Genomic DNA, 27,392 nt, shown 5'->3' with positions numbered 1-27,392 from the left:
AAGTGCATTCTCCACTGTTGGAAACAATGTCACCAGATCCAAGTAGTAACGTCTCTGGTACTTTTGATTATACTGCATATTCTTCTTCAGCAGGAGAGGCTGAATCGGCATGAAATTCACATTTTTGTGGAGCACATTCAGGGCTTCTTGTCCATCTTGGCTTCAAAGGTTTTGAGCTTGGAAACAAAATCAGCCACAACGCTCATTTAGCTGCTGTTCTGGCGCTCTCGATCATCTCTGGAGATCTTCATAAGCAGATGTCAAGTCAAGATTTCCGCCAAGAATGAACTTTTTGTCTCACACTTTTGCACTAACATTGATGAGAAGTTCTTAAAGCGGCTATAATTGATATATTTTAGAGTTATCACACAAATCTGCAGATCCCATCAGCTTTAAACTACTAACTTAATACTACTTTACTGTTTGGTTCACTTGGTTGCTCTTGTTTCTGCTGCCTCCAAGTGTAAAAAATCAGTTACTGCAGGTTTCAAGTGCAAAGACGTCAGGAAATATGAACACCTGGACAAACACTATCTGCTGAGGAAGATCATTTAATACATCTCCTAAATGTACCTTGTTTAGTCAACTACAATGCTTTTGTTCCTGAAAATTTGAATATGATACCTGTTTAGAGTTGTTGAAGTCCTCGTGTGAGTGTCGAACTGCTGGATGCCGCGTTATTTATTAATAATGTAGCATCTGGAATGAAGATGGTTCTTCAGTCTTGCTTCATACATCTTCTGTCAGTTGGTCGAGTCACAAAATTTCTTCTAAATTATGTCTTCTGACTTAATGATATAGAGTACAGCCCTATTTGCACAGGACTAGTATTACCTGGGGCCCTCTTGTAATTTACAATAATTGCGGAGATCTTCTGTAATTTTGTCCTGTCGAATCTTCGATGTCTGTAATTACCTACTATATTTAGACAAACACAGGAGTCATGTGAGAATATAAAGCCTGTGCGAATCAGCATCTCTGAGATTTGCGGTTGTACTTCCTTTTAAACATTTGTTTCTTGTTGTCAGACAACTGAACAAGGAATATGATCGTGGCATAATACGGTCAACAGCTGGCCCGTCAGATTGATTATTTCATAAAAAGTACCTGCTTCTAACACATGCAGACAGTGGTAAAAACAACTTTTAAATTATCTTATAAATGTGGCTGCTAAGGAACAGACGCTTCTTTTCTGAAAACGTTTATGTTACGCAGAGCCGTGACATCATATCCTGTGCGATTGAGCCACAGGAAACACAGACACGTGGCTTTCTAAATCTGATGAGGTCCCCTGGTAATAACAGCCCTGTGCGAACAGAGCTCATGTCTGGACATGCGATGCGTTAACTTTTCCTCTGGTATTGTGAAACTTTTATTGTAGAAAACAGATGACTTGACACTACTGCCATACATAAGAGTTGGTCACAGCATTTATTTCCATTTTCTGACAAAACTCCACACAAAAACAAACTTGAGACCAAGCTGAAAAAAGAGAGATCCTTCTCGTTTTATTTCATTTCATTTTTTTTTTTTTTGCTGCTGTTTCGCAAGTTAAGGTACAGTGCCTTATTCCATGTTTCCACTGATTTAAATAATGAAATTGGAGAGAAATCTCTTTTTCCGAGGACACAGAAAGATTGTAATTCTTTTTTTAACAGGGGTGAGGTCGGGCGGGGTCGAGGGGAGGCGGGGAAGGTTTGCGGGGCAGGTCGAGGAGGCAGGTAGTGAAAGTAGGCGGAGGTTTACGAGGACGGAGGGTTTCAGCACAGTGTTCACAAACAGACATACAAACAGGGACAGGTAGACAGGCAGGGTGAGGAGGGGGGGAGGCAGGTAGGGGAGGAGTGTGAGAGAGGAGAGAAGGAAGGGGGAGAGACAGTGTGCTTTGTCATGTCTGAATGAAAACAAGCAGCTCTCGGACCCACTCCAAACTTAAAAAAAGAAAAACAGAAAACTTTTACGAACAATTTCGTTTTTTAAAAAACACCCAGTCTTCTATTAGAAAACAACAACAACACAAGCAGAAAATAACACATGGGGAGGAGGAGGAGGAGGAGGAGGGGAGACAGAGAAGGAGGGAAGGAGGAGGAGGAGGGAACCTTTTTTTTCCACCCTGATGAGGGCGTGAGTGAGCGACTGTGTAAGTTTTATGGTGAGATTGATTCTTTATTGATAGGGTATGAGGAAGAGGAGGAGGAGGAGGAGGAGGAGGGGATGGCAGTAGAAGATTGGCAGTGAGTAAATAGAAAGAGAGAAAAGACGGGAAGGAGGGAAAGAAGTTGAAGTAGGGCAATGGCAGGAAATGGCAGTGATTAAAGAGCTGGATCTGGGTGGCTTTTCTCTGCAAAAACAAACAAAAACCCGACGCCACCCACACGCTCAGATTCGGAGTCTAGACGGGAGCTGCCATGTTGTTCTGCTTGGCAAAGGTGATCGCAGTGGAACAGTCAGGTTTTTCGTCTTTATTCTTGATTATATACTTAATTCACGTCTACACGGTGGTGTAGTTTGAGCACACGTATGAAGAGTGAAGTATTAAGCATCGGCACAACAGTGTTACTGGCAGACTAGTGCTGTAAAGACTTTGGATAGAAAAAAAGGAGGACAGAGGGACGGAGAGGACGGGACAAACCCATCCTCTCCTCCTCTGTCGTTGGTCCTCTCGTCATCTTGGCGTTTGATTTTTTTTGTTTCTTTAGGGATGAGGGTGGCAGTATGGAGAGAAGTAAACATCTTGCACAGTTTGAGTATGTGGACGGAGGAGGGATGGATGAAGGGCAGGGAGGAAAGAGGAAGAGAGAGGGAGATAGAGAAGGAGGGATGAGTTCGGGGGAGGACGGGGTGAGAAGGAAATGATGCTTTGATAATTTAATAGTACGTCTCTTTTTCCACCCAGCCTGCAGAGACAGAGAGGAGAGAGAAAGAGGGAAAGAAGAAAAAAGAAAGAGAGAAGAGTTACCAGTCAAACGATTTCATTTAGTGATTGACATCAGAGGAAAAATAGAATTTAAAACTTAACAGTGATGTGATATAAAAAATGATATGTATGACTAATGTAATGATATATTATATTAGTCCAGTTAGGGATGCAGTGATTTCACTACACACCGTCGTTTAAAATGTCATGGATTTGTAACTGTAAAGACTCAGCCGCAGTGTTTCTGTTCTCACTCTCAATAAAAGAGAGACGGTGCAGTACATAATTATTTTGAGCCTGATGAGGTGAATAAAACTTTATTTTCTATCAAATCTATTCAGTAAATATTTCAAAGTGAGCAACTTTCCTTTTCTGCACCAGGCTGCAGTTTCAAACAAATACTGAATCTACTGTGCAGCTGAGACAGTACATGTCTACGTTATGTGCGTGTGAGCGTGTATGCAGGTGTTATCTTACCTCCTGGGCTTCGGCGAAGGATGACTTTTCGGATCTCATCGTAAACAAAGATCAGGAAACTGTATGGGAACGCACAGAACCACCAACTGGGCCTGAGAGAGAACGGAAGGAACGATTGAGAGTAAGAGCACAGCTCGGCTCAAAACTGGGAGAAAGTAATGAAGAACACGGTACCAGTCCAGTACTCATTATCTTTCCTGAAAGTAGCCATACATACTGAGCACAAAGGGCACTGTAATCTAATATGATCTAATATGATAAAGGTACTACGACGATGCTGGTTTGACTCACTTGAGCGGGTACATCCGTAGTGCCACGTCCATGCCTGGGCAGTAGGACAGGAAGGCAGCCAGAGCTGTTTCCTCAAACAGGCCAAAGATCAAAATCTTATTCCTGCCAAAGAATAAATGCAGAAAGAAGAGGGTTAGTTAGAGGACACACATGATGGAGAGACGAGCGATAAGGGCAAACAAAGTAAGCAAATTAACAGATATGAAAATAAAAGAGGACTGGATCCAGTACTGGCACCAGTATCTGGGTTTGTGTGCCTAGACTATAAATGTTGCCTACAGGACAGAGTGGCATCTAGTGGCAGCTGTGAGAAACTGCATCAACACAAGTAATGCCTCGTCAACAACACAATTCTCGTGTTTTTAATGCTCACACCTGTTTATTTAGCTCACACTGTCCTTCAGAGAACATACTTGTGTAGTGGACTGTAATGGATTAAAGAAGTATTCAAATCCTTCTCTTCCATAAAAGTACTAACACAACAATATATACATTTTCCCTTAGAAGAAAGATAGAGCTAAGAATTGTATTGCTTCACTAAAACTGTCCTGTACATGACAATAAAAAGACTTGAGGAGTAGACGTCCTTCATTCAAAATCTTACTTAAGTAAAAGAACAGAAGTATTATCACATACTTATCATATCGGAGTAAAAGTACTTTGTCAAACAGAAAATGACCCCTAAAAGTGAGATCTATAGTATATTGCATTATCATAACTTAGGGCCTTCTTCATTATAAAGACACTGATATAAGTTGTGACTGACCTCATGCCCTGCTGGAACACAGAGTTACGTCTGGTCTTGCAGATGATGACATCTGCCCACTGCACCACTACAATACTGACGAAGAAGGCTGTGTGGCATGTGAATTCAACAATCTTACGCTGCTCGTAGGTCTGTACAGAGAAAGGGGAAGAAACAGGAACACAATGTATGAGTTGTGAATGAAGGTAATTGTGAAAGAAATATTTTGGGAGCTTTATGTGAGTGACCTGGTGTAATATCAGGACACACGAGGGAGAATGAGAAATCAGGTTACTCAAACAGAGTACTGAAACTGTGTCAGGTCACTCGTACCCATTGCTGCCCATAGCTGTCCTCCAGGTCGTTTGTGGAGCGATCGTCCCAGTTGAGCCGGATGCCGACAAGAACCGACGGCAGAAAACCATTTTCAGCCATGATGACGAAATAGGCGAAGAACCCGCCAAGAGCTTGGATCATACCTGCAGACAAAGACAGTGTGTAGTCACTCACTGATTAGGGTTATTGGACAAAGTAAAAACCTATACATCCCAGAGAGTTGTTCCATTCAAATTTGCTGCTTTGAAACACAGACTACAATTTCACCACAGACTTGATGCAGTCAGACGTGATGAGCTAACAGAACTATGAAAATAATTTGTTTTTTATAGGACTAAAGTAAGACAGAGATTTATAAAGAAAACACATTTTGTGGCAAAAAATGTCACTAATATCTAAAAATTAAAGTGCTAATGATTTATTGGTGATAAAATGCTACACACTATTTAAAATTCGTACTGATGTTGAATAAGATCAACATGGCACTTACCGATCTGTCCATAGGCGATGCTGATGAGTCTCTCGTTGACCAGTTTGTCCCTCAGTGGGTTCCTGGGCTGGCGCTTCATGATGTCGCTCTCTGCTGCTTCATAGGCAAGAGAGATGGCTGGTACCTGACAGAGGAGAGAGAAACACAGAGACATTGTTGTTATGGTGGTTTCAATTATGATTTCACGTATCTGCAGCATGCTTTTTATTCAGTGAAAGCAGTTATTTATGGGTATATTTTGCTTTGGTTCAATTCAACATGCTGCACTTTGCAAACACTGGAAGATCTGGACTGATCTGACACTGCCACCTAGTGTTTTTTGTGCGAACATACTTTTCATTCATCGTGAAACATGATAGAGGTGTCAGGAAATAAATGTGATAAATACTGTGTTGACTGAGACCTTTTTATTTAACACTTCCTTCCACTATTCCCTGTAACATTTGCAAATTAAATACTAAATTGTGTTTAGTAACGCTGGCTCTATTTTCATGTAATTAACCAGCATCTTGTTATAACAGATTCTAAGTATTCCCAGGTTTAATTCTTCCTATTCAAGTTAAGTCTGCAAACACAGACACTTCAAGCTATGCAGGATCAATTTCACACATTGTGTCACATGAAAATCGTAATGTAACAAAGCGCAAGTTGTATGAAATAAGAGAAATCTATCTCCACCTGTCTGGATTCACAGTACAGTGTGGGGCCATCTCTGATTGGACAAGTGGCTTCATACATTAGTTTATTACCTGACTGGATATAAACACATTAGAGCTGCAGTGATGGTACAGTATGTGAGTCACTGTGTGGTTATGTGTGAATGTTTGTGTATTTCTTACCATGTCAGTTCCCAGGTCGATGCAGAGGATGGTGATGGTGCCCAGAGGCAGTGGGATGTTGACCAAGATGAAGAACAGGAAGGGGGTGATCTCTGGGATGTTGCTGGTCAGAGTGTATGCAATGGACTTCTTCAGATTGTCAAAGATCAGACGGCCTGTAAGGATGAAGGTGGTGTATAAATAAATACAGGATGCTGAACACATTAAAACCCAAATAAGCAGGGATGCTGAGTCAACAGCGTCTTAAATTCAGAAAACATACAGATAGTTGAAGATATAAGGACCCTTTTCATCCCTCAAACCCACTAATCTTTCAAACCTAACCTCTTCTTTCCTTTTCTCCCCTCCCCCACCTTCCCTAATTAGGTTTATCCCTCACCTTCCTCTACTCCTGTGACGATGGAGGCAAAGTTGTCATCGAGCAGGATCATGTCGGCGGCTTGTTTGGACACATCTGAGCCAGAGATTCCCATGGCAACACCAATGTCAGCCTTCTTCAGGGCTGGAGAGTCGTTCACACCATCACCTGTCACAGCCACGATGGCTCCCTGACAGAAAAAGAGGATACACAGTTGGAGGTTTCCATTCAATACATTTTTGTCATTACAGGCACTTGTTTGCATTTAACTGTGTACACGTATATGAATGTGTGTTTATGTACAGTAACTGTACCTGTCTCTGGCAGCCCTCTACAATGATAAGTTTCTGCTGTGGGGAAGTTCTGGCAAAGACAATCTCTGTGTGGTTCCTCAGAATGTCGTCCATCTGATCCTGACTGAGGTCTTTCAGATCTGTACCGTGGATCACACAGGCCTTGGCATCCCTACACAACACAGATAAAACAAAACACTCTTTTTACCAAATTTTGAAAGCTACATGGAGCATCTACTTTACAGAAACCATGGTTAAAGTCTCACTTCTATCCTGCCATGCCTGTGAATGCATTTTCTGTCTTACCTGGGGTTGACCTGGCTGACGGGGATGTTAAGGCGTGCAGCGATGTCTTCCACTGTCTCGTTGCCCTCGGAGATGATGCCCACACCCTTAGCAATGGCCTTGGCTGTGATTGGATGGTCACCAGTCACCATAATAACCTGAAATATAGGACGAAGAAGAGGATGAGGAGATAGGAGGTGAAAGAAAATAAAAAAAGATACAAAACAGGATAGGTTGAGAAGAAAATAATTCATACTATTCCTAAAACATTCCATAAAAGCTTTCTAAACATGTGCGTGACAGTCATACACAGCTGTCACATTCAGGTGGGTGCTATGATCTGCTTTTTCAGCCCTTTAAATGCCAGCTTTGAAAGAAGCCCACCTTGATGCCAGCAGAGCGGCATTTGCCCACGGCGTCGGGCACGGCAGCACGGGGAGGGTCGATCATAGACATGAGGCCTACGAAGCAAAGGTTGTCTGTCTGGAAGTTGACGTCATCTGTGTCAAAGGCAAAACCTTTGGGGTACTTCTCCTCTGACATGAAAAGGTGGCAGAAACCTGGAGGAAGAAGAGATGAAGGAGAATGAATGAACTGTACACACGATGCCTATACAATAATTTCAGTAAATTCACCAAATTTCAGGATTCATTTCAGGATCGATTTATAGTTAAGATGTTAAAAAACTGTGAAAAATTGCTTCTTTTGTCCAGCAAACAGTATCCAAAACCTAAAAACTCTATCAATTTTCTTTCAACTGACTGATCAATGAATTGACTTATCATTGCAGCTCTATATTCCAAATAAAGACCTTTAATTAAATTACACTGTTCTTCTATCTTCTACCATCCTTACCCAGTACTCTCTCTCCCAGTCCTCCCAGTTCCAGGTAGGCGTTCTGGAAAGCCTCTTTCAGCTCATCGTCCATGGGCTGCTCCTTGCCCTGCACCATGATGGTGGAGCAGCGCTCGAGGATCCTCTCTGGGGCTCCCTTCATCACCAGCAGGTAGCGGTTGTCACTTTCATCTTCAGCTTCGTGAATTGAGAGCTAGTAGGAACATATTTTAATGTCAGTATTAGAATAATTCAAGAGTATGGAGTGTTTTTGCATGTTTTAGCCCACCTACTACAAATCCTTATAGATCATATGCATTATTTGTTAGTTGCATGAATAAGTAAAGGGGACACACCTGGTACTTGTTGGTGGAGTTGAAGGGGATCTCGGCCACCTTCTTGTTCTTTTCCCTCATGGCTTTGACGGAGCCACAGGACAGCTCAATACACTTAAGTAGGGCGGACTCAGAGGCGTCGCCGGCGACGTCACGCTTCAGGATGGGCAAAGACTCCTGACCAGCCTTGAACACAGCACGGTTGCAGAGAGAAGCGATGCGTGCCAAAGACACCCATGTTGGGGAGCTTTTGTCGAAGGAAGAACCTGGAGAATGATCAAAAGAAGGTGTCGCATTCAGCAGATCCCTTCTAGTCCCACCTAAACTACACCCATGGCTCCTGCTGCTTACCAAAATTTGTACTTTCTGTTCTAGAAACTGTCAAGATGCATTTAAGGAATAAACTTAAAATACCAGCCTGAAAACATCCCATAAGATTTTCTAGTCTGTGGTTTTAAATCAACATTAACTGTAACTGAACAGGAATTGCAACAGAGAGAGAGAGGGGAAAATCTCACCAGACTGGTCCTCGGTGGTGTCGGCCTCGTGGATCTGGTTGTCGAACCACATGTGGGCCACGGTCATCCTGTTCTGGGTCAGGGTGCCCGTCTTGTCAGAGCAGATGGTGGAGGTGGAGCCCAGCGTTTCCACAGCCTCCAAGTTCTTTACCAGGCAGTTCTTACGAGCCATTCGCTTAGCAGTCAGTGTCAGACACACCTGAGAGCCAGGAGGGACAAAAACAAAGAAGGAACCGGAGGAATGGCAGAGAGAACATAGCAGCAACGAGAGAAGGAAAGACAAGAGGAAAGGATTCGTTGATGAAGGAGAGAATAAAAACAAACAAAAGGAGAAAGAGAAAAAAATTAGTACCTGTATGATAAACTATTTAACATAACAGGTGAACATCTCCAGGTGTTAATCTAACTTTAGCCAATGAGCAGACACGTCAGTGCCATACTGTACCTGAAACAATTAACCACACCCAACGATTAACTCGCCCTGACACCTGGAGATGTTTCTCCTGCTCACCAAAGTGTCTCTCTACAGCAAAATGCACTAAAATCAAAACCTTCCAGAAATAAAAACACAGCGCAAACAGCAATGGAGAGAAAATGAGGCGTGAACGAGTGAAGCAATGAAGCAGAGCAGCGGTGCATTATGTCATCATGCCAACTATGGCAAGACCCATGGGCCAAACAGAACGAGCAAAGGCCAAGCAGAGGAGGCCGAATTCAGTCCTTAGCCTAATATCATTACATTAGCTAGCCGTTGTCATTGCAGACAGCACCGCGACTGGCCTGGAGGAGAGAGAGAGACATACAAAGAGGATGATGGAGAGAGAGAGAGAGAAAGGTACACACTAACACATGTGGAGCTGCCTGGGAGAAAGAGGAGAGAAATGGAAAGAGATATACAAACAATGACAATACACCACCTTCACCACAGAAAACATACTGACATATAGAGAATGTTAACGCGCAGACATACACAGAGATGCACACAGACATACAGCAGCTACATCAACAACAAGACACTGAAAAACACAAGAACAGAGATACAGGAAGCAGACACAACAAGACATCATCAGCTACAACACTGTGCACACAATCAGACATGGGTGAAACTACAAACTGCTGGAGAAGCTGATTTACTGTTAGCACTACCTGTAGCATATTCAGTAATGCAACATTATTATCTTAATCACAAAATCTACATTACAGTGTCTTCATACAAACATACACGCAGAGCTTTAGCTCTCTATTAGTTTTAATGTTATTCATTGTGAGTTGGGTAGTGTTGCTCGGTTCTTTTGGCAGTACTTTATTTTACTACGAAAAAAAAGAAAAGAAAAGAAAATTTAAAAGCTGTTACTGTTTTGGTAACGTCATTGTGAATTAAAAAAGAACTTAACTTCTTAGATTCCTCTAATATAGGAAATATAAAAAAATACTGTTTGACCCAAGTCTGCGTAAAACAATGAGGAAGAAACAAAACACACAAGGACTGTAAGAAGAAACACACAAGAAAAACAACTCGAAAAGAAGGAATCATACAACTGGACAACAACCTTGTAAACACACACACGCTCACTAGAAATACTAACATTCTTGTCCCTGTCACAGATTAAAAAACACAAATCAAACAATAAAAAAACCTACCTTTTCCCCAACTAATAATCTCACACCCACACATACACAGTATCTCATTTCTCTGCCTACTCACCGTGACTGTGGCCAGCAGTCCCTCTGGCACATTGGCGACAATGATACCGATGAGGAAGATGACGGCCTCCAGCCAGCTGTAACCCAGGATGATGGACAGGATGAAGAAGGTCACGCCGAGGAAGACGGCCACGCCCGTGATGATGTGGATGAAGTGCTCGATCTCCTTAGCGATGGGTGTCTGAAGAGCAGAAGAAGTTTTAATTGATTGAAGATGCTGATTCTCACTAGAAGGCTTGCAGTAATGTGACACTAAGAAACTATGACTCTTTACTGAAATCACTTTTGTGTAGCAGCTGACTGAATGCTCACAAAACATATCAAACTTCTTAATAAGCTGTGTTTTCTATGCTTACACTGAAAATATGTATGAGCAACTAAATAATTGAATGATCACATTAAGCAGCTTCGATTATGGTAGGAATATGGTACCTTGCCAGTCTCCAGGCCTGAGGTCAGAGTGGCAATGCGGCCCATCACTGTACGATCACCAGTGCACACAACGATGCCACGAGCCGTTCCTGAGGAAAGAGAGGAGAGGAAGCAGGTTCTGTAAAATCATAAATTTCTTTATCAGCTGCAGAAAAAATTAAAAAAGAGAAGAAACACATCAAGAAGAACACATGTTGCCTGTGAGTGATGATAAATGGATGGACAAACTAGACAGATGGATGATGCCTGGAAGAATAGTGCAAAACTTAATGCAATGTAATGATGTGTCCACATAGGGGTGCCATACATTATTATTTCCCTCTTCTACCACTGTGAGGAACACAGTGTGAGTTGCACAGCAGACCAGTAATATGACAAACTGAACTGGAATAGAGCAGGTATGAGGTGAAATGGGGTCATGATGACGTCACTGGACACCTCCTCCGTCAGACCAAACACTGTGGCCTACAGAGACCACTAATGTGTAGCGTCTCTGTTTACAGGTCTATCTGACCATTGATCCAGAACAATAAACATACGCATGCATCCGTATGAATGAACACACACACATATAAAAATGTTTGTACAAGATGGAGGGTGGCTGACGGTGTATGATTTGTACAAGTGACAAGCGATGAAGATGACTGTGATAATGACGTGATGGTGATCTTACCCTCGACACAGTTGGTGGAGAAGAAGGCAATGTTACGGGTTTCCAGGGGGTTGTCATGGGTACAGTCAGGTGACCTGGTCTGGGGCTCTGATTCACCGGTCAGGGATGAGTTGTCAACCTGGACAGAGATGGAGAAAACCATATGGTGAACGTGTGAGAGAGGCAGAGAGAGACAAAGAGCAAGAGGAAGATACGGGAGAGACAGGTTCAGTGCGTTCACTACAATGTAAAAGGCCACGTACGTTTTCTGTGTTTTGATTGTCTTTGTTAATGCTTGATGTGCTTCTAATGAGTGTTTGTGTAGCTAAGCAGAGGTTTGTGTCACACTTCATTTATATCTGTATAGATCTGAGGTTAACTTGAGGACCTGCAGATACACAATGAAAATCTGTGTGAATTTATAATGACAATAAATAAGTTGTCTGCACCATTTGTGGAAATCATGACTTGGAAAGCAATCAGGTAAATAGTTTACAAAGCTGTTTTAGTATGAATTTTAAATTATGGTTGAAATTGATGATTCAGTAAATACCTGATATATCAACACATCAGGTGGATTCAAAACATGGTGGACAGGACCTGACTGCTGATGTTACAATCTCCACTATTACGTAAACCTTTACTGGCTTCTGTGGTGAAGCCAAACTTTTACAGGAAAATGTGATAATTATAAAGGTTTTACTCAAGGGCAGCATTACAGAATGTGTTGGTTTCACTCTCTGGTTTGTATTTGTGCATCTGTGCCTGTAGCGCACCTTGCAGCCGTGGGAGGAGATGATGCGGAGGTCAGCGGGGATCCTGTCGCCTCCCTTCACCTCCACCAGGTCTCCTGCCACCACCTGCTCAGCGTTGATCTGCATCTTCTCTCCCTCACGGATCACCAGGGCTTGCTGGGAACAGAGAGAGAGAGAGAGTGAGAGAGAAGCACGTGATGCCATAAATAACACTTAGTCTCTGTAAATTATTAAAATATTTACAGAGAGGTTAGAGAAGAGGTGAAACAGCACATCAGTCTAAAGACTGGGGAAATAAGCAAATAGTGTGAAAGCTGTTGCAACATGATATTGTGGAATGCAGCTTCATTAAAATATAATTTTTAACTTAATTAACATTTCATAGGTATCTCTTTATCTCAACAACTATCACAAAGAAATCATATCACAATATCCTGGTTAAACTATTGAGTGTCCAGTACCTGAGGGACCATGTTCTTAAAGGACTCCATGATCTTGGAGCTCTTAGCTTCCTGGAAGTAGGAGAAGCAGCCGGTGATGATGACGACAGCTGACAGCACGATACCCAGATACAACTACAAGGAGAGGGAAGAGAGAAAGATTAGATTTAATGCAGAAATGATTTGATTGACTTCACCTTTATCTAAAAATGTATCACAAGGCAGGTAAGAATAGACAAATGGAGAGACAGAGTTGAAAAATCTTCAATAAGATATTCTGACAACAACTTGAACTTTTAAGGAGTTCGAGAAGTAAAGAAGCTATTTCTGGGAGGTTAGGCTTCTGTTTCTACAAATAACACAAACGGTCTTTCAGCCTATCATTTGAATTGTTTTCATCCTGTAGCTGACAGCAGCATAAGGTTTGGACCCTGTCACACAGAGTCTGTCTGCTTTGTTTGTTGTTTTATGACTATGATAGTTTGTCTATTGTCTCATGTTTTAATAATTCACCGTTACAAGGTCAAAATCTTCCAACAAGGCAGTCCCATCTATGTCCTGTACCATCTGCCTGAACTGCAACCAGCTATCAGAGTGTGAATTAATATTTTGGGTGTGTGATACAGTCGTGGTCGCTCATGCTGACTTGTTGCTGTGTTTGTTTCACCCTGAGTCCTCCCCCGTGGTCTGAGCCAAGTATTTTGTCCTTTCATGCAGTGTGTGTCATCGCCGTTTAGCCTCAGTGCTCGGCTCAGCACTGCGCTCTGACCCGGCATCAAACAGTGATGACCCATGAACGCTGTATTCTTACCCTGCCAGGAGTCACACGCTCCCTGTGGCGTGCCCAAAATGGATGTCAACAGGATGGTGTCTGTCACACTAAAGATGGGTCGGCTGGCATGATTCGGACAAACAGCTGACACATCCTTTATCACTGATACAGCTACGTCCCTAAGGACTAATGACTCAGCAAAAAGCTGTCTGAGTGATCTGCTGGTGGAGAGGGAGCACACACACTCATCGCTCTCTGTATACTCGCTCCCTCCGGCGCTTTTTAACATCTGGCTTTTCTCAGGTAGTACTCAAACTGAACTGAACTCAAAACTCATCCTATCATCATCCACTTACGTTATCCCCAGCGGGCTCGTCCTCTGTGGCAGCCTGGATGGCGTAGGCCAGGAAGCAGAGGATGGCACCAATCCACAGCAGGATGGAGAAGCCACCAAACAGCTGGCGACAGAACTTGACCCACTCTGGAGTGGTGGGGGGTGGAGTCAGGGCATTGGGGCCGTCCCTGGCCAGGTACTCTGCTGCCTTGGCATTAGTCAAACCCTGAAAGGGGAAGAGGGAAGGCAGAAGAAAAGATGGAAGATGGATTAAAGAAGAGATGGACGAGCAGAGGCAATCAAGAAGGAAGAAAGAGAAGAAGGACAGAGGGGTGGGCGGAGGAAAATGAGGAAAGAGAAAGAGTTAGAACAACAATATTAAGTTGAACTGATTGTGTAAAAGTGTAATTTCTAATCTGAAATGATCAATTTACCTGGACGATGTCAGTGCTGTATTTCCGGCAAACCTCCTCCACAGACATTTTGTGTTCCGTCTACAATGAATTAAAACAGAAAGTAAAATTACCATATCAATAAAACCCTGACATTTAATGATACCCTAAAAGAATGAATAATGTTTCAAAGAATATTAAAGTTATAGCTAATGTGGTTATGTTAGGAGGTTGTACATTCCAAAAAATGTATTTATAATTTGTTAAACTGACTCTTACAATTGAATTCAAAGCAGGAAATATTTTACAAAAACAATTGATTTGGTATTTCTATTCCACAAATGTTCCTCAGAGAAGTCCAGTTATTATTTTCAGGATTTCTAAATACTCTTTGGGAATCAGTGTGTGTATCTGACCCAGCCCGTGTAGTTTCAAAACAAAGGGATATCCTGAGGGTCTGGCTTCCGGCCACATACTGGAGCAAATCCTACCACAACAGGATTAAATTGCTCTGGTATATTACCTAAAACCACACCGTAGCACCAGCTGCTACAGAATACCAACTGTCGGTTATCTTCTTTTCAAACAGGGAGATTAGATTACAGTTGGATCGCAGCTCTTTGAATGCTGGAGTGAGGCCAGGATACACTTTCTATGAACTCCTCGCTGCTCAGCTGAGACTTCAAGGCTTTTGTTATGCCTGACTCATTGTGCTTTGATTTGAAATTAGATTTTAGGGGTGCTTTTGTGCCACCAATCTGGTCATCCAAGTAGGTGACTAGACCTACAGTTTTCATGACAAATACAGTGAGGTCAGAGGAAACAGTAAGCAGCAGTGTACTTACTATGGGAACTTCCTTCTTCAGGTCATCCAGATCCTTGCCTCCCTTTTTTTTGGGCGACTCCTTCTCATCCTTGTCCTGCGTGGTGGCCACGCGGTAGCTGTCTGACCGTCCATACTGTAACACACAAAGATAAGATCACTGAGTTCAATCCTGTCATATAACTATAATATTAGTTAATTGTTTTTCTTTACAGCTGACACCTTTATCCTTATTTTCACTGCGATACAACACATTGCTCGAGACTAGCGCTGCCCGTGGTCCTGGGGATGATAGAAAAATGTGTTTGGGATGAACAGAGATCTTCCCCGGGATTAAAGGGATTTTTGTATACTTGAGTATAACTATTACTTAGGATATGACATATTGAACCAAGCACTGACAACAGCGCATCTCCTCATGCTGTTATCATAGTGTTATTATCACTGGCAGGCTATTCAGCGCAAGACAAATGGAAAATATGATGCAAAAAAGATGAAAGGATGCAGTAAACCCACTATAGGGACACACCATATTAGTTAGCTTTTAGCCGTTAGCAGGCGGTGGGCAGAGTCCTGCAGTGTGTTTAGTTGTAGGAACAGCTAACGGAGCTAAGAGTTAAACACACAGCAGAGCTGAGAGTTTCTGTTCAGAGGAACATGAAGCATTAAACTAGGAGTTTTCGAACTACGGTGAATAAAGTTTAAAACCGTGACAAGACATCATCAATTAATGCACACTACTATGGACGCTCTATGAAATATGATCACGATCTGAAAGAGAGGGCAGGAAGTCTAAGCAATGACAGCCAAAGAAAGCCTTGACTGTCCTACTTGTAATACCTAAAACCTTTTACTTAGGACAACCACTGATTAATAACACAAATGATATTTCAACTTTAGATGTAATGCCGATGTGAGAAGGGGAACTCGGCACTTCCTGATCAGATCTGGCATCATTGGAGCACAGGCCTGTCTCAAGAGCTCCATTTAAACAGCAATTTACACCATCGCCATTAAGACTGCTGTCGTTCAGACTACAGACACTGCTGCTGCTGTGTCTGAGAGGAGGAGGACAAGTGAATGCAGTCAGGTGAGAGTAAGATCCAGGGAACAAGAAGGGCCAGAAGGTAGACAGAAAGAACAAATCTGACAGTAACTGTAACGTACATCATGGGATATTCAGTGTCCTACATTAGTGTGTGTGTGTGTGTGTGAATAAAGAGTGTTTTTAGATGTGTGTATATGACGTGTATTAATGGAAGTCTGCAGCTGCAGGTTTATCAATCTGTCAAGAACAACATTCAGGGGGAAACATTGAATACTTTAGCAACGTCAGTCCAAAACAGGCAGGAAAAGGTGACACTGCAAAGCTTTGAGTATCTAGAAATATCAGATTAAATACATAAACGTAGAACTGATGGGTTACTTGACACATGAGGACATGAGGATGAAGCTAATTGGCTGAAATAAACCCATTACCCTATAAATAATGCTACGTTATGTCTTCAAGTACTCATATCGGTGTTTTTTGTGTACAGTAGCCTTTGCTTGCTCACACGCTCCTGGGGGATTAGTATGTTTTTATCAAATCACCCAGCATGCACCGTCCATGAGGAACATCCTCAGGGTTTTCTAGTAAAGCATTAAAATGTCAGACAGCTGCTCGGCTGACACAGAAACAGAAACATGGCAGGATCCGGACATTTCTATGTGTAAATCTGACTTAAATCTGTAAATCCTGTTGAGCTTTCATGTTGTTTTGAATTTAATATTTGTCATATAGGCCTTTACCAACCACTGAACATTTTCCACTGCGGTTACGCTGAGGCTCTTCACTGTTCTTTACCTACAGAAGGGGTTTATCAAGCTCCCTGTCTGTATAAGTGCATCGAATTTCATGATATTCTGTACCTTTGTTGAACTAAGGGAAACTCTATGCATTGCAAAATGCTTCCATACCATGTTAAGTATAGTAGAAGTAGCAGTAGAAGCATCAAAGCCTTTTTCATGAAAGATATTTTAAAACTTCACGACTGGAAAAGCATAACATTAATGATTCCATTAAGCAGCTTTGGTTTCAGGCTCCTGGTGTTGTGCATGGCTTCCTACTTCGACGAGCCAAAATGTAAAAGCTGTAGAAACTCCTGAAAGTTTCATCTTTTTAATTCACCCAAAGCTAACGTGATACCACAGCACAAGTTAGTCATAAGTAATCTTTAGAGTAGAGGATTTGGAACAGATGACTGCTGAAATGGAATTAACTGTGTGTGAACTATAAAATAGTTATAAACTTCCAGAAATACAAAAAAACAATGAAAAAAACAAAACAAATCCTGATTTATGTTCCTTTACTTTATTTCTCTTTATTCTCCTGTTCATTTTTATTTTCTTTAGACTGACTGCGAAGCAAAAAGTTCAGCCAGATATAGGAAGTCCCCTAAAATCCAATCCAACTTACAAATTTAATAGCACTTTGAGACTAAACACAAACTCAGCTGACATTTTCAAAGAGTATTTTCGTGGTGTGCAGTGAAATGTGTGACTGCTTTCTATCAGACATGTACTTGACTTAACATTTGTTCATTCGGCAGATGTTCACTTATATCCAACCTTAATACAAATGTGAGAACATGTACTGTGATTAAAAACATATTGAGATTCATATTCTGCGTAATCCTGCATGATGAAAGAGGAGAGCAGACTTATTTTAGGAAAGCTCTTATGTGGATGAGTCTAAGCTGAGAGGTTTCACACTGATTTGATGGCTGTTTTATGCTGTTTACTGTCTGGTTTTTCCACTCACTGGGTGTAAAGCTAGCAGGATGATGACTTAATGAGAGCCAACCAGAGAACCTACTTGTTTTGCTACCCGTTACCTCTTCACCTCTCTCTGTGTGCATTAATACAATTAATATGGCAAAAGAGTTGTTTTGGTCATGAATTGCAAAGACTAAAGAGAATTCCTGCCAGAACATCACCAACACTAGTGCTACTGCCCAACAGGGCCAGTCTGTGCTGGCTCCTGACCAATAGACCTCTCCGGACAGGAGGGTTATGTTCTTCAGATCGCATGAGTGATAAATGCATGTTTTCCTTTAGAAACCCCAAGATATTGATAATGACGGCCAAGTGTACAGAGTGGTGTCAATTAGTGAGAATGATAAAATATAACTCAGAGAGAAAAGATAAAATAACATACTAAAGAGTAATTTTGGTGATATTTGTACATTTTGCTGGTTGTGTGTGTAAACAAGCCACGTTACGCAATCTTTCTTTGTTTTTTAACAAATGATGGCTCACTTGACCTCAGTGAGCTGAGCTAAACATGCAATAGCCTGGCTGAGCGTGAGTGTGGGCTTTTGGAGGGAGGGTGAAAGTGCACCGCTGTAAAGGAAAGGGCTGCACTGGATTTATAACACAAGACAGAACGAGCATCATTGTGAAAAAGAATGGAAGGGGAACAAAACTCAGTTTATTGCTATTACCTTTCCATAATCGTTTGAAGGCAAAATTGTATTGAAAAAAACAACAACAAAAAAAGATGTGTAGAAATTTCTCTCCACATGTTTGCTTTTTAGCTTTCCTCAGTGACTGATACTTCCCATCTGTGCAGTTGTGCATGCTTAAAGTTTCTGCTTGATTGCAAACGAGAGCATTTTTCCACGCCTGTGTGTTTCTGTGTACCTGTAAATCTGCATGAACTGTATGTTTATATGTGTGTGTGTGTGTGTTGCCATCTGTCAGGAGGTGCAGTGTTCCCCAGGCAGTCGCGTCCAGTAGGCCATCAGATTACTGCTGTTTACTACACTGACAGATTAACCCAGTGAACAACAATAATCCCTCTTCATCACTCTCCCTCTTTCTCTCTCCCGTCTTTTCAATCCCAGCCTCTCATTCATCCTTACTCATTCACTTATTTTCAATGTGGTAACATCTTCTGCATTTCTCTGGCTAAAATGCACTGAATAGATTTAAATGTGTTTAAATCAACACAAAGGTAATGATCCAGTCAAGGAAAATGATCAGATTACAATCAGGCACACAATCACTTTTTCTTCAATCAGTTCCCAGCTCGTAACAAAACGTAGCTACTTTTCTGTGACCTGAAGTGCTCAGAACAAGAGCTAACTTCATAGAAAAGCCCATAGACTCTTTCAGGTGAGTCAAGAACCGAATGTTTGTATCCTGGTTGAATTTAACCCTGGAAAACATCCAACACAGAACATCAAGTTCCTTTAATGTCTAAATTTACCCAAATGCCTCATTAGCTACAAACTATCAGTCTGATTTCTCTTTTAAAACTCCAACTCTTGAGATGAAAAGTAGAGAAGAAAGCTTTCAGGTGTAATTTTACTTTAATTTGAAGGATTACGAGTAAACACCTCAAAGTATTCCTTTACAACAGAGCCTAATCACTGCTCTCCACCATGTTAACTTCTCAAAATGACCTAAAGGCAAAACTAAAGCACCAAAAAGTACAATTTGACAATTTAGAACTGTGAAGCTGCACATTAAAACATGCATATCTCAAAGATGGGCACTGCTCTGACACGAGGAGCTTTCACTTTTGAAGACATTTGCTACTTCAGTTCCTCCTCTGCCTTCATACTTGTGTGCACACATCCATTCAGGATGATGGCTGCAGAGGCGACAAGGCCAACTACTCAGGCATGTAAACAGACCCTTCAGTGCTGCACGATCTTCAAATGTACGAGGTCACAGAGGCACTAGAAAGAATCCTATTACATCTAAACAACTAACACCCACACTGTATTATTACAGTTAGACTTCTTTTTCTTCTTTTTTTTCAATGATGGAAACTGGAAGCAAGCCTGATGGAAGTATTTTGTCAGTGTTATCCATTGTTGCCTTGAAAAAATCAGATATAGGCCCACAAGGGACACATGTCACACTCACACATAAATATTTTAAAACTCCATGAAAGAAATATGTGATAATTAAAAAATAAACTCCTAATTATCAAGGGCAATATATTCCCTCACTACTTTCCATTTTAAAGACATAGTATTTCAAGGACATTACTGAACCAACCCAGAGCAAGAAAATTGTCAGATTTTCTGGATGCTACACTCTCAGGCCAGGATATCACATTTTGTTTCACTGGACCGGTTGTTTACACTTTTCCATTCATTTAATTCCATAAAATATTAGGTCCAATATGCAATACACGTTTATTGTTTTCAGTTTCATTCATGATTAAAATGAATTAATACAGAGGACATTTTCCTGCTTATGCTACCACTATTGCTCAAGTGCATACAGCCTGTTCTCTGTCTAGTTACAGGCTGTGAAACCTGATGAGTTTCTCAGCAGCATCCAGATGTTGTGTGCTGAAATACAAGACAGATTGCTGAACATTTGGAGTCTGCTCTATCGGCTGGTATTCTGTATCAAGCCTGACCAGCGGCGCGGAGCACCACAGGTCTGAACAAAGATGGATAAGTCATTTTTTAATCTGCTGAAATCACTGGTCAAATCTCAGACATCAAACACGAACATTTTTCTGTGCATCCTGGTTTGGGTATGGACATATAATGATTTGAAAAATAAACTACAATAATTCATATTTTAATCATTAAGGAAACAGATTGTCTTATTTCAAAGTGAGCTTTATGGTGATCATAACAGTTATTGTGTGAAATGAGCTGTAATCAGAAAAAGGGGCAACAATTGTGAAGATCAGTATCTCTGAGACAGATTTCCTAATTCATTTCTTTAATTTCAATTCAGTTTATTATATTGTATCAGTCATTTTACAAGAAAGCGGCACACTGCCGTATTCTTGAATGCTTGCAGTGCTCATATCTGCCCATATGAATACTCACAACTAAGCAAATGTAAACTGAGCGACTCCATACTGTAAGACCTTGGTGAGATATCCACCAGCTGACACTGAATCATCTGGTATTTAGCCATGCTCAGCGTGTGGTATTTAACCTATTTTTCAGCTAAATCTGATGATGTTCCAGTGAGAAAATGTCACGATTTTAGCTCCGATTCTTTGAATGGAAGATCTCGCCACTGCCTCCGGGGCAGTTTAGTAGCTCTGGTGGTGCCACAGTGCATCATCGTAACCACACACATAAAGAAATGGATTATCATACAGATCAGTGGACTGACCGACCTAGAAAATACTGACAGACTGACTAGCACACACACACACTTATACACTGAGGGGTCCTACATCATCTATCCCTCCCTTCACCCTCCCACTTTGTTTACATTCTCCTCCCTCCAGGCTGCCCATCTGTTTCACTGCTCTCCTTTACTCTGATCTACTCATCTGCACCAAGGTTTAATCAAGAGGAGACAGTCTGAGCCACACTTAGGATGCAGACTGTGTGGGTTGTGTTTTTAACTTATGCAGCTATAAGCCACAGTGGAATAATACATCAGTTTGATTTGTTTTCGACTCTGTAAAATATTTGAACAGTGGAAGCCTGGATGGCTGACCACTGATTGTGTGCTGTTGCCCACCATTTAATAGTTTCTCACATTGTGCAGTGCAGCATATCAGAGCGACAGAAAATGGCAGTTGTTGACAGAATCAGATTGACAGCGTGTACTTCCACTGGGTTGATAGATGGGGGATGTGAGGTTTCCTAGCAACATCCAATCCACCGGGCCATCTAAATAATTGAAGTCAGCTGTGGGGGAGTGAATGGAGGGGGGGTATTGGAATTTTTTAATGATGCACTCAATGTGAAGGTGTGTTATGTAATAGGGCTGTACTGTTCAGTGTGCTGTGTATTCTCACTCCGCCATCCTCACTGTCATTTCTGTGTGGTGCTGTTACAGGACGCATGGAAAACTACGCGTTACCCTTGACACCCAAGTCACCCAGCAAACAGGAAGTGATGTCAAAATGACCTCACCGTGCATTCCAGGAAAAGCACAATAAACTAAACAGCAAACATGGCATCAATGGCATTGGAAAAACCTGATCGATGTCAATCCACACTGTTTCACACACACTCTCACAAATGGAAACTATTAAGGCCAGGAGGTTGAGCGTTAGTAATGCTGAAATATCGACAAACTGGAAGAATGGTGTAATAGAGTCCATTACCAAGAGAACATAATATGGTGTGACTTCCATTAGAGATGTGATAGTGAACTGTGAACAAACTACAGTACAATGACTGTTGAGTAGCTGTGTAGGCTAAGTGGACTTGACTCTGTAAAACAACAGTATTAGTATGCCATTTATATAAAGCTTAGCTTCAAATCAATCCCATCACTAGAAGCACATAGCAATACGATTACTATGCATGTATCTGCTTTATTCCTGCATGCATAGATTTAAATGTAATCGTAATGCATTCCTATGTGGTGCACTTTAAATTGCCTTTGAGCTTGAAAACTGCATATAATTCTCCAAAGCTGCATATTTTAACACTAGAGCAATAAAGGCAGACTGATTCACATGTGCATGGAATTTTTATATTTCATATTTTTCCCAGTCATATCCTGACAATGATGATTAGCCAAACTGTTCGCCAAATATCTTTTTACAAAATGTTTTGCTCAACCTAAAATAAAATAGGACAATGACATATGAAGATAGACAAATCTGCAAGTCATACAAGATCCTTGCAGCTTGCATTGCTGTAGTGAGAGGAGAGATTTAGAAGTCGTAGAAGCAAAGGCAGGGTCTCTCATAATGCCAGCTATTATATATGGCATTAAAAGAACTTTAATGAATAGGACAGTGCATTGAGTGTTAACCACCAAACAGGAAGTAAGACAGGCTGACCCAAGCCCCAAGGAACAATGCCGGGTTTGAAGCCAATTTGACATAGTCGCAAAACTGCGTGCCAAACCGAGGGCACACCAGAGATAAGCTGCTCGGCTGGAGGAAGTCTGCAGTTCACACGTTCTATGGGCTGCACAACATGGAAGCTATGCAGGAGATTGAACTATTTTGGCTTCATGTGCCACTAAGCACCTTTCATAGGAATGAACAGGGCTCCACCTCCAATGCTGTATCCAGATTATCTTTAGTAGATCCATAGGCTGAAAAGGGGCTTTAAGGTGCCCCGGTGATTCAGTGTTTTAATCTTTACAGTGCTATGCCACAGGTCATTTGCTCTCTTTTCAATTTTCTAAAGTCAGTGGGCAGTAGAAGATACTGTGATAGATAATGTTAAATATGCTATGATATTGTCGCACCAAGCACAGACACACAGACTTTTTAATAGATCCTGATAGGCTGTGTAAAATCCTTACGCTCAGCTTTGGCATCTGGGTAAAACCCACAATATCCACAAATACAGGAGGTAACATTTTGCCTCGACACTAAAACTAAGTTGTCCTTGCTGGCATTTCACTGGTATGCTCTGACGTAACTTCTTCCACCTTCCAACTCCTGCTGCCCCCTGGCAATCAGATCACATATCAGTGATCTCAAATATTCAGGGTTAGACAATATGAAAACAGAAACAATTCAGCCCTAGTCTTGACATTACAATCAATCCAGCTCTTAACCACCGTTAAGAGTGAGTTTATTCAAAATTGTGTGTATCTTCAGTCAAAAACAGATTTCTCTAACCAACCTATGAAGGAACAGCTAAGAGCTATCATCATTACTGAACTGCACATTCAATGCGCATTATTCACTAATAAAATGAAAGCCAACTTAACTCAACACTGGTGCTCATTAATTTACCACACGAAATGTGCACAGCCTAAACTAACAACCCAGTAAACCAACATCTGGTTCAACTAATGTTCACACTTAAAACGCTTCATTAACAGTTTGAATTAATAACAAAGCATCTAGTAAGATGTGTTTTCTTCTTTTCACTACACTGTTCCCTGAATGATTCTGTGCACTGGTTTTAATGAGCCGCAGTACAGACAATTATAATCAGGACTGAAACTGAGAAGATACAATGAAGAGATCTCATCACTGTCATGTGGGGATTAGACACCATGAATGACAATAGATTTAGTCCTAAGAGAGCCGCCAGCCTATTACACACACACACACACACACACAGAACCACACGACACACCATCCATCCTTCACGTTGATTGGTTCCCCTCCTGAAACTTCCGCACCAAGTGCATTATGGGATATCAGCAGAAGCATCCATCCTTGTATATCTCTTTTTGTCCTTCTGTATCTCAGTGTTCATCTCTCCATTTTTCACCTCGAGCTCCACCATTGTTCCTGCTTCTGTGTCGTCACTGCACATGAGCAGCATCTCCTCCTGCATTCCTCCACTCCTCCATCTTTCACACTTCTCAAGGTGACTCACCACAAAGGCTCTCTTTCAGCTTCTCTCTTTACCTCCATCATTCAGTGTCAATCACTTGATCTTGGTTAGTTTTTCTCTAAACAGGATCCCCCTGTGAGGCTGACCTTCACTGCATCTCTGCCCTTATCCTCTCACCCACAAACCCGATCGTTGCCCCCAGCGACATCAGCCCCAATCTATCGATTGGCCCAGATCAAGTGGCCCCAGTTGCCTTGTCAACTGAACCTCACTGAGGTCTCCCCTATCTCCTCTATCCTCACTCCACCCCTCCCCATGGCAAATCACAGCCTGAACATGGGAGTTTCCACTCCCCCCTGAACACACACATACACCGCTCGCCTCCTCTCTTGGCGCAGTAGTCAGAGTTGTGCGCGGGTTCCCCTCCGGCGATCTAGTGGACATCATCACAAACCGTGACAGAGCAGCACAATTTCCACGACTCTGCCTGAATGCTCTCTCATCCCAACCCCCCAAACTCGGATGTGGAGCAGAGGAGAAACCACTGCCCATCAGCAGTGATGGACCATGACACCATGGGCACTGAGGAAATGTAACTACAGTTATCCTACTGTAAACGCTTGCATAGTTTTAAAGGCTCCACATACCACAACAAAACTTTATGAATACTGTAAGTAAGAATACAGCTTGCTGCAGAAACAATTCAAGGTTGTAAAACCCCAATGCTGAGTAGAGACACTGGATAAAGCCAGACAATAATACTACAGGGATGTAAGATGGGTTTTTCAGTAGGAATGACATCATGGTGCTTAAATTTAGGGGCTGGAACAGGATGTCCTTCATGACCTAACAAATAAGGGAGTTTTTGTGAGGCTGCTGGGGTAAAATGAGACGCTGGAGGTGTTGGCTGTGTCTACACTTGTGGAGAGCACCTCCTTTGGGACCCATTCACAGACATTTATAGGGGTGGAGGGTGAGAGGGAGGTTAACCAACACTGAGGAACCATTTTGACGCACTTGTCTGTGCCCATTTAGTACCCAGACCTAAGCTGCTTTTACACCCAAACCAAGCCCAGCACAGTCAGTGACAGCAATTTGACGCGCAAAAGCATTATGTAATGTTTGAATGAAAATGCACCAAATGGTTGAGAGAAAAGGAGGAGAAAAAAAAAATCATAGCCGTCATGGTTTTGATTCCCAGCCCCCACTCTCAGTGAATCTGGGTTTGCCACTTTGCAGCCTCATATTGTGCAGGATATTATGAATCCACTGCTTTCCAGTAGCTCTCCTTTATTAGGATTGACTGAAAAATCACACAGTTGTCCCCATGCTTTTGATCATTAGGAGTGACTGCAGTCAGATTTGGAGGGATGACATGATATTCCGCAGTCAGGGCTGCGGTTTTCACCGCCAGGTTGCATATTACCGTGCGTAATTGCGCGTTTCACCTGCATATCACTCGCAAACGATCTCATTTCAGACCGGGCTCGTCCGTGTCATTATGCAGTCTGACTAATCATGTACTTAAGAGCTGTGAATTTCCTCAATCGTCTGCGGCGGTATCCAGCGGCTGCACGCTGCCAGATGTTCGCTCGGTGTAATCTCGTGTTTTTGGAAACGGTGAATGAAGCAGCGCGTCTTTTCTGCCACTCCTCATCCAATGCATGTGAAAAAAACCTCGATAATCGCTAATTTCTAGGTAAAAAAAAAAAAAAAAATGACGTTGTTCAGCACACTGGGCCACATCCTCTGTCTGTTCGTTACGTTACTTTGCGTTACAAGTGCCACAATACATCAGAGAAATGAGGATTATCGATGTGTGTTCAATGTGAATGATCAGGAAACAAACGGTGTGGATGTCAAACATTCATTTTCTCCAATCAGTGATTAAAATGTAAGGTGAAACAGTACCACTAACTATTATAGATACTCCAATACTTTACATCCACTGAGGACAATTGATCACATTTCACAGGTGGGGATTGGTTATATGATTGATCAGCTTCATCGTGATGTTCATAAGGGATGATAGCAAAAGTAACGTGCTTGTTTTTTTGGGTGAGAGCTGTAAAAAAATAAAAAAAAAAAGACTGAAACAGTAACTGAGGATCGTTGCTGTAACGCGTAACCACCCTGTACTGGTTCTGTCCAAGTCTGGACGGATTGTCTCACAAATCTGGCGCATATTCCTCAGAAAAAGACACCAAGTTCAGGCATTAAAAAATCCCTTATATCGTCAGTCGTTAATATAATTCACATCCCGTTGATTTGATCCGATACCTGGAGCTTTACAGCAATTAAAACGAGAGCAATTGGACCCATTTGACGATGATAATTCATGCAACAATGCGGTTTTAGCTGCTTGTCACGTTCAGGTACAGCTGGTTCCGTCCACTCACACATACCCCACCGAGTCCAATGTCATTTTGAACATCATGCCCGTGCCTCCGTGCACTTCAACCCGTCCCTTAGCGGACCCACACACACACACTGACCGCTAAACTGGACCGCTAGCTAACTTTACCAGAACCGACATTTTATATTCTTTAGCTAACGGTCGGTTGAATCGCAGAAAGATGTTGTCTCTTACCCCCATTTTGGCGCAGTCAGTCGGGTCTCCTCAGAAAGATGAACCGCTTTTAGGCTCGATTCAACCAGAATAGCTGACTTTAAGGCGGGGAGACGGGGGCAGAAAACGGTTTTTCCTTGTCTGATAAAGAGAAGAAAGAAAAAAAAATGTCTCCCTTCAGTTGACAGCTATTTGCTCTGTTGACAAGAAATTACTAGCTAACATAATATCCTAAAATATCATTTTTTTAAAAAAAAGAGGAACGGGGATAACGTAAATGACAAGGCAAAGTTTCATTTAACACTTCAGCAGAGTTGCACCCCGTTAAGATGAAACTCACGTCTTATATTTTGGACATTAAATGTAAAAACGATGCGCGGCCGTTGGTGAAAACTCACCAACCTTCTCCCTGAACGGCGCAGATGATGCCGGTGGAAAGTAGATCCGCGGAGCAGGCTTCGTCTTCGGATGCCGTCTCCCTCCGCGGCTGTGCTCAGGCTTGCCGCAGCGCTCAGGGTTCCCTGGTTGTCCCTCCGCGGATTAAACGAGACCAAACGAG

The 27,392-nt window shown here is 42.0% G+C and overlaps 1 protein-coding gene across 1 annotated transcript; it reads right to left on the bottom strand.

Annotated features, from left to right (window-relative positions):
- Window positions 1-1,506: 1,506 nt before the first annotated feature.
- atp1a3a (ATPase Na+/K+ transporting subunit alpha 3a) lies at window positions 1,507-26,878 on the bottom strand. Its single transcript, XM_073483256.1, has 23 exons — window positions 26,855-26,878; window positions 15,045-15,158; window positions 14,242-14,301; window positions 13,830-14,033; window positions 12,723-12,836; window positions 12,283-12,417; window positions 11,528-11,645; window positions 10,855-10,943; window positions 10,424-10,603; window positions 8,719-8,917; window positions 8,222-8,466; window positions 7,887-8,079; window positions 7,416-7,591; window positions 7,053-7,189; window positions 6,768-6,918; window positions 6,475-6,643; window positions 6,096-6,250; window positions 5,257-5,380; window positions 4,764-4,909; window positions 4,452-4,582; window positions 3,686-3,787; window positions 3,395-3,486; window positions 1,507-2,897 (listed from the first exon to the last, which is right to left on the bottom strand). The coding sequence occupies exons 1-23, from the start codon at window positions 26,858-26,860 to the stop codon at window positions 2,869-2,871; spliced, it is 3,069 nt and encodes a 1,022-aa protein (XP_073339357.1). The 5' UTR covers window positions 26,861-26,878; the 3' UTR covers window positions 1,507-2,868.
- Window positions 26,879-27,392: the final 514 nt, after the last annotated feature.

The sequence above is a fragment of the Pagrus major genome, chromosome 16 (assembly GCF_040436345.1).
Source record: "Pagrus major chromosome 16, Pma_NU_1.0".
In the NCBI taxonomy this organism is placed as follows: domain Eukaryota; kingdom Metazoa; phylum Chordata; class Actinopteri; order Spariformes; family Sparidae; genus Pagrus; species Pagrus major.
This window is presented reverse-complemented; position numbering and strand designations above follow the sequence as displayed.

Bases quoted from the DNA above. Each gene is read 5' to 3' on its own strand.
- atp1a3a (XM_073483256.1), bottom strand. The intron at 14,034-14,241 runs GTAAATTGATCA...TTCCCCTTTCAG, and splicing joins ACAGCACTGACATCGTCCAG to GGTTTGACTAATGCCAAGGC. The intron at 3,788-4,451 runs GTCAGTCACAAC...ATTCTTTGGCAG, and splicing joins GTGTTCCAGCAGGGCATGAG to GAATAAGATTTTGATCTTTG.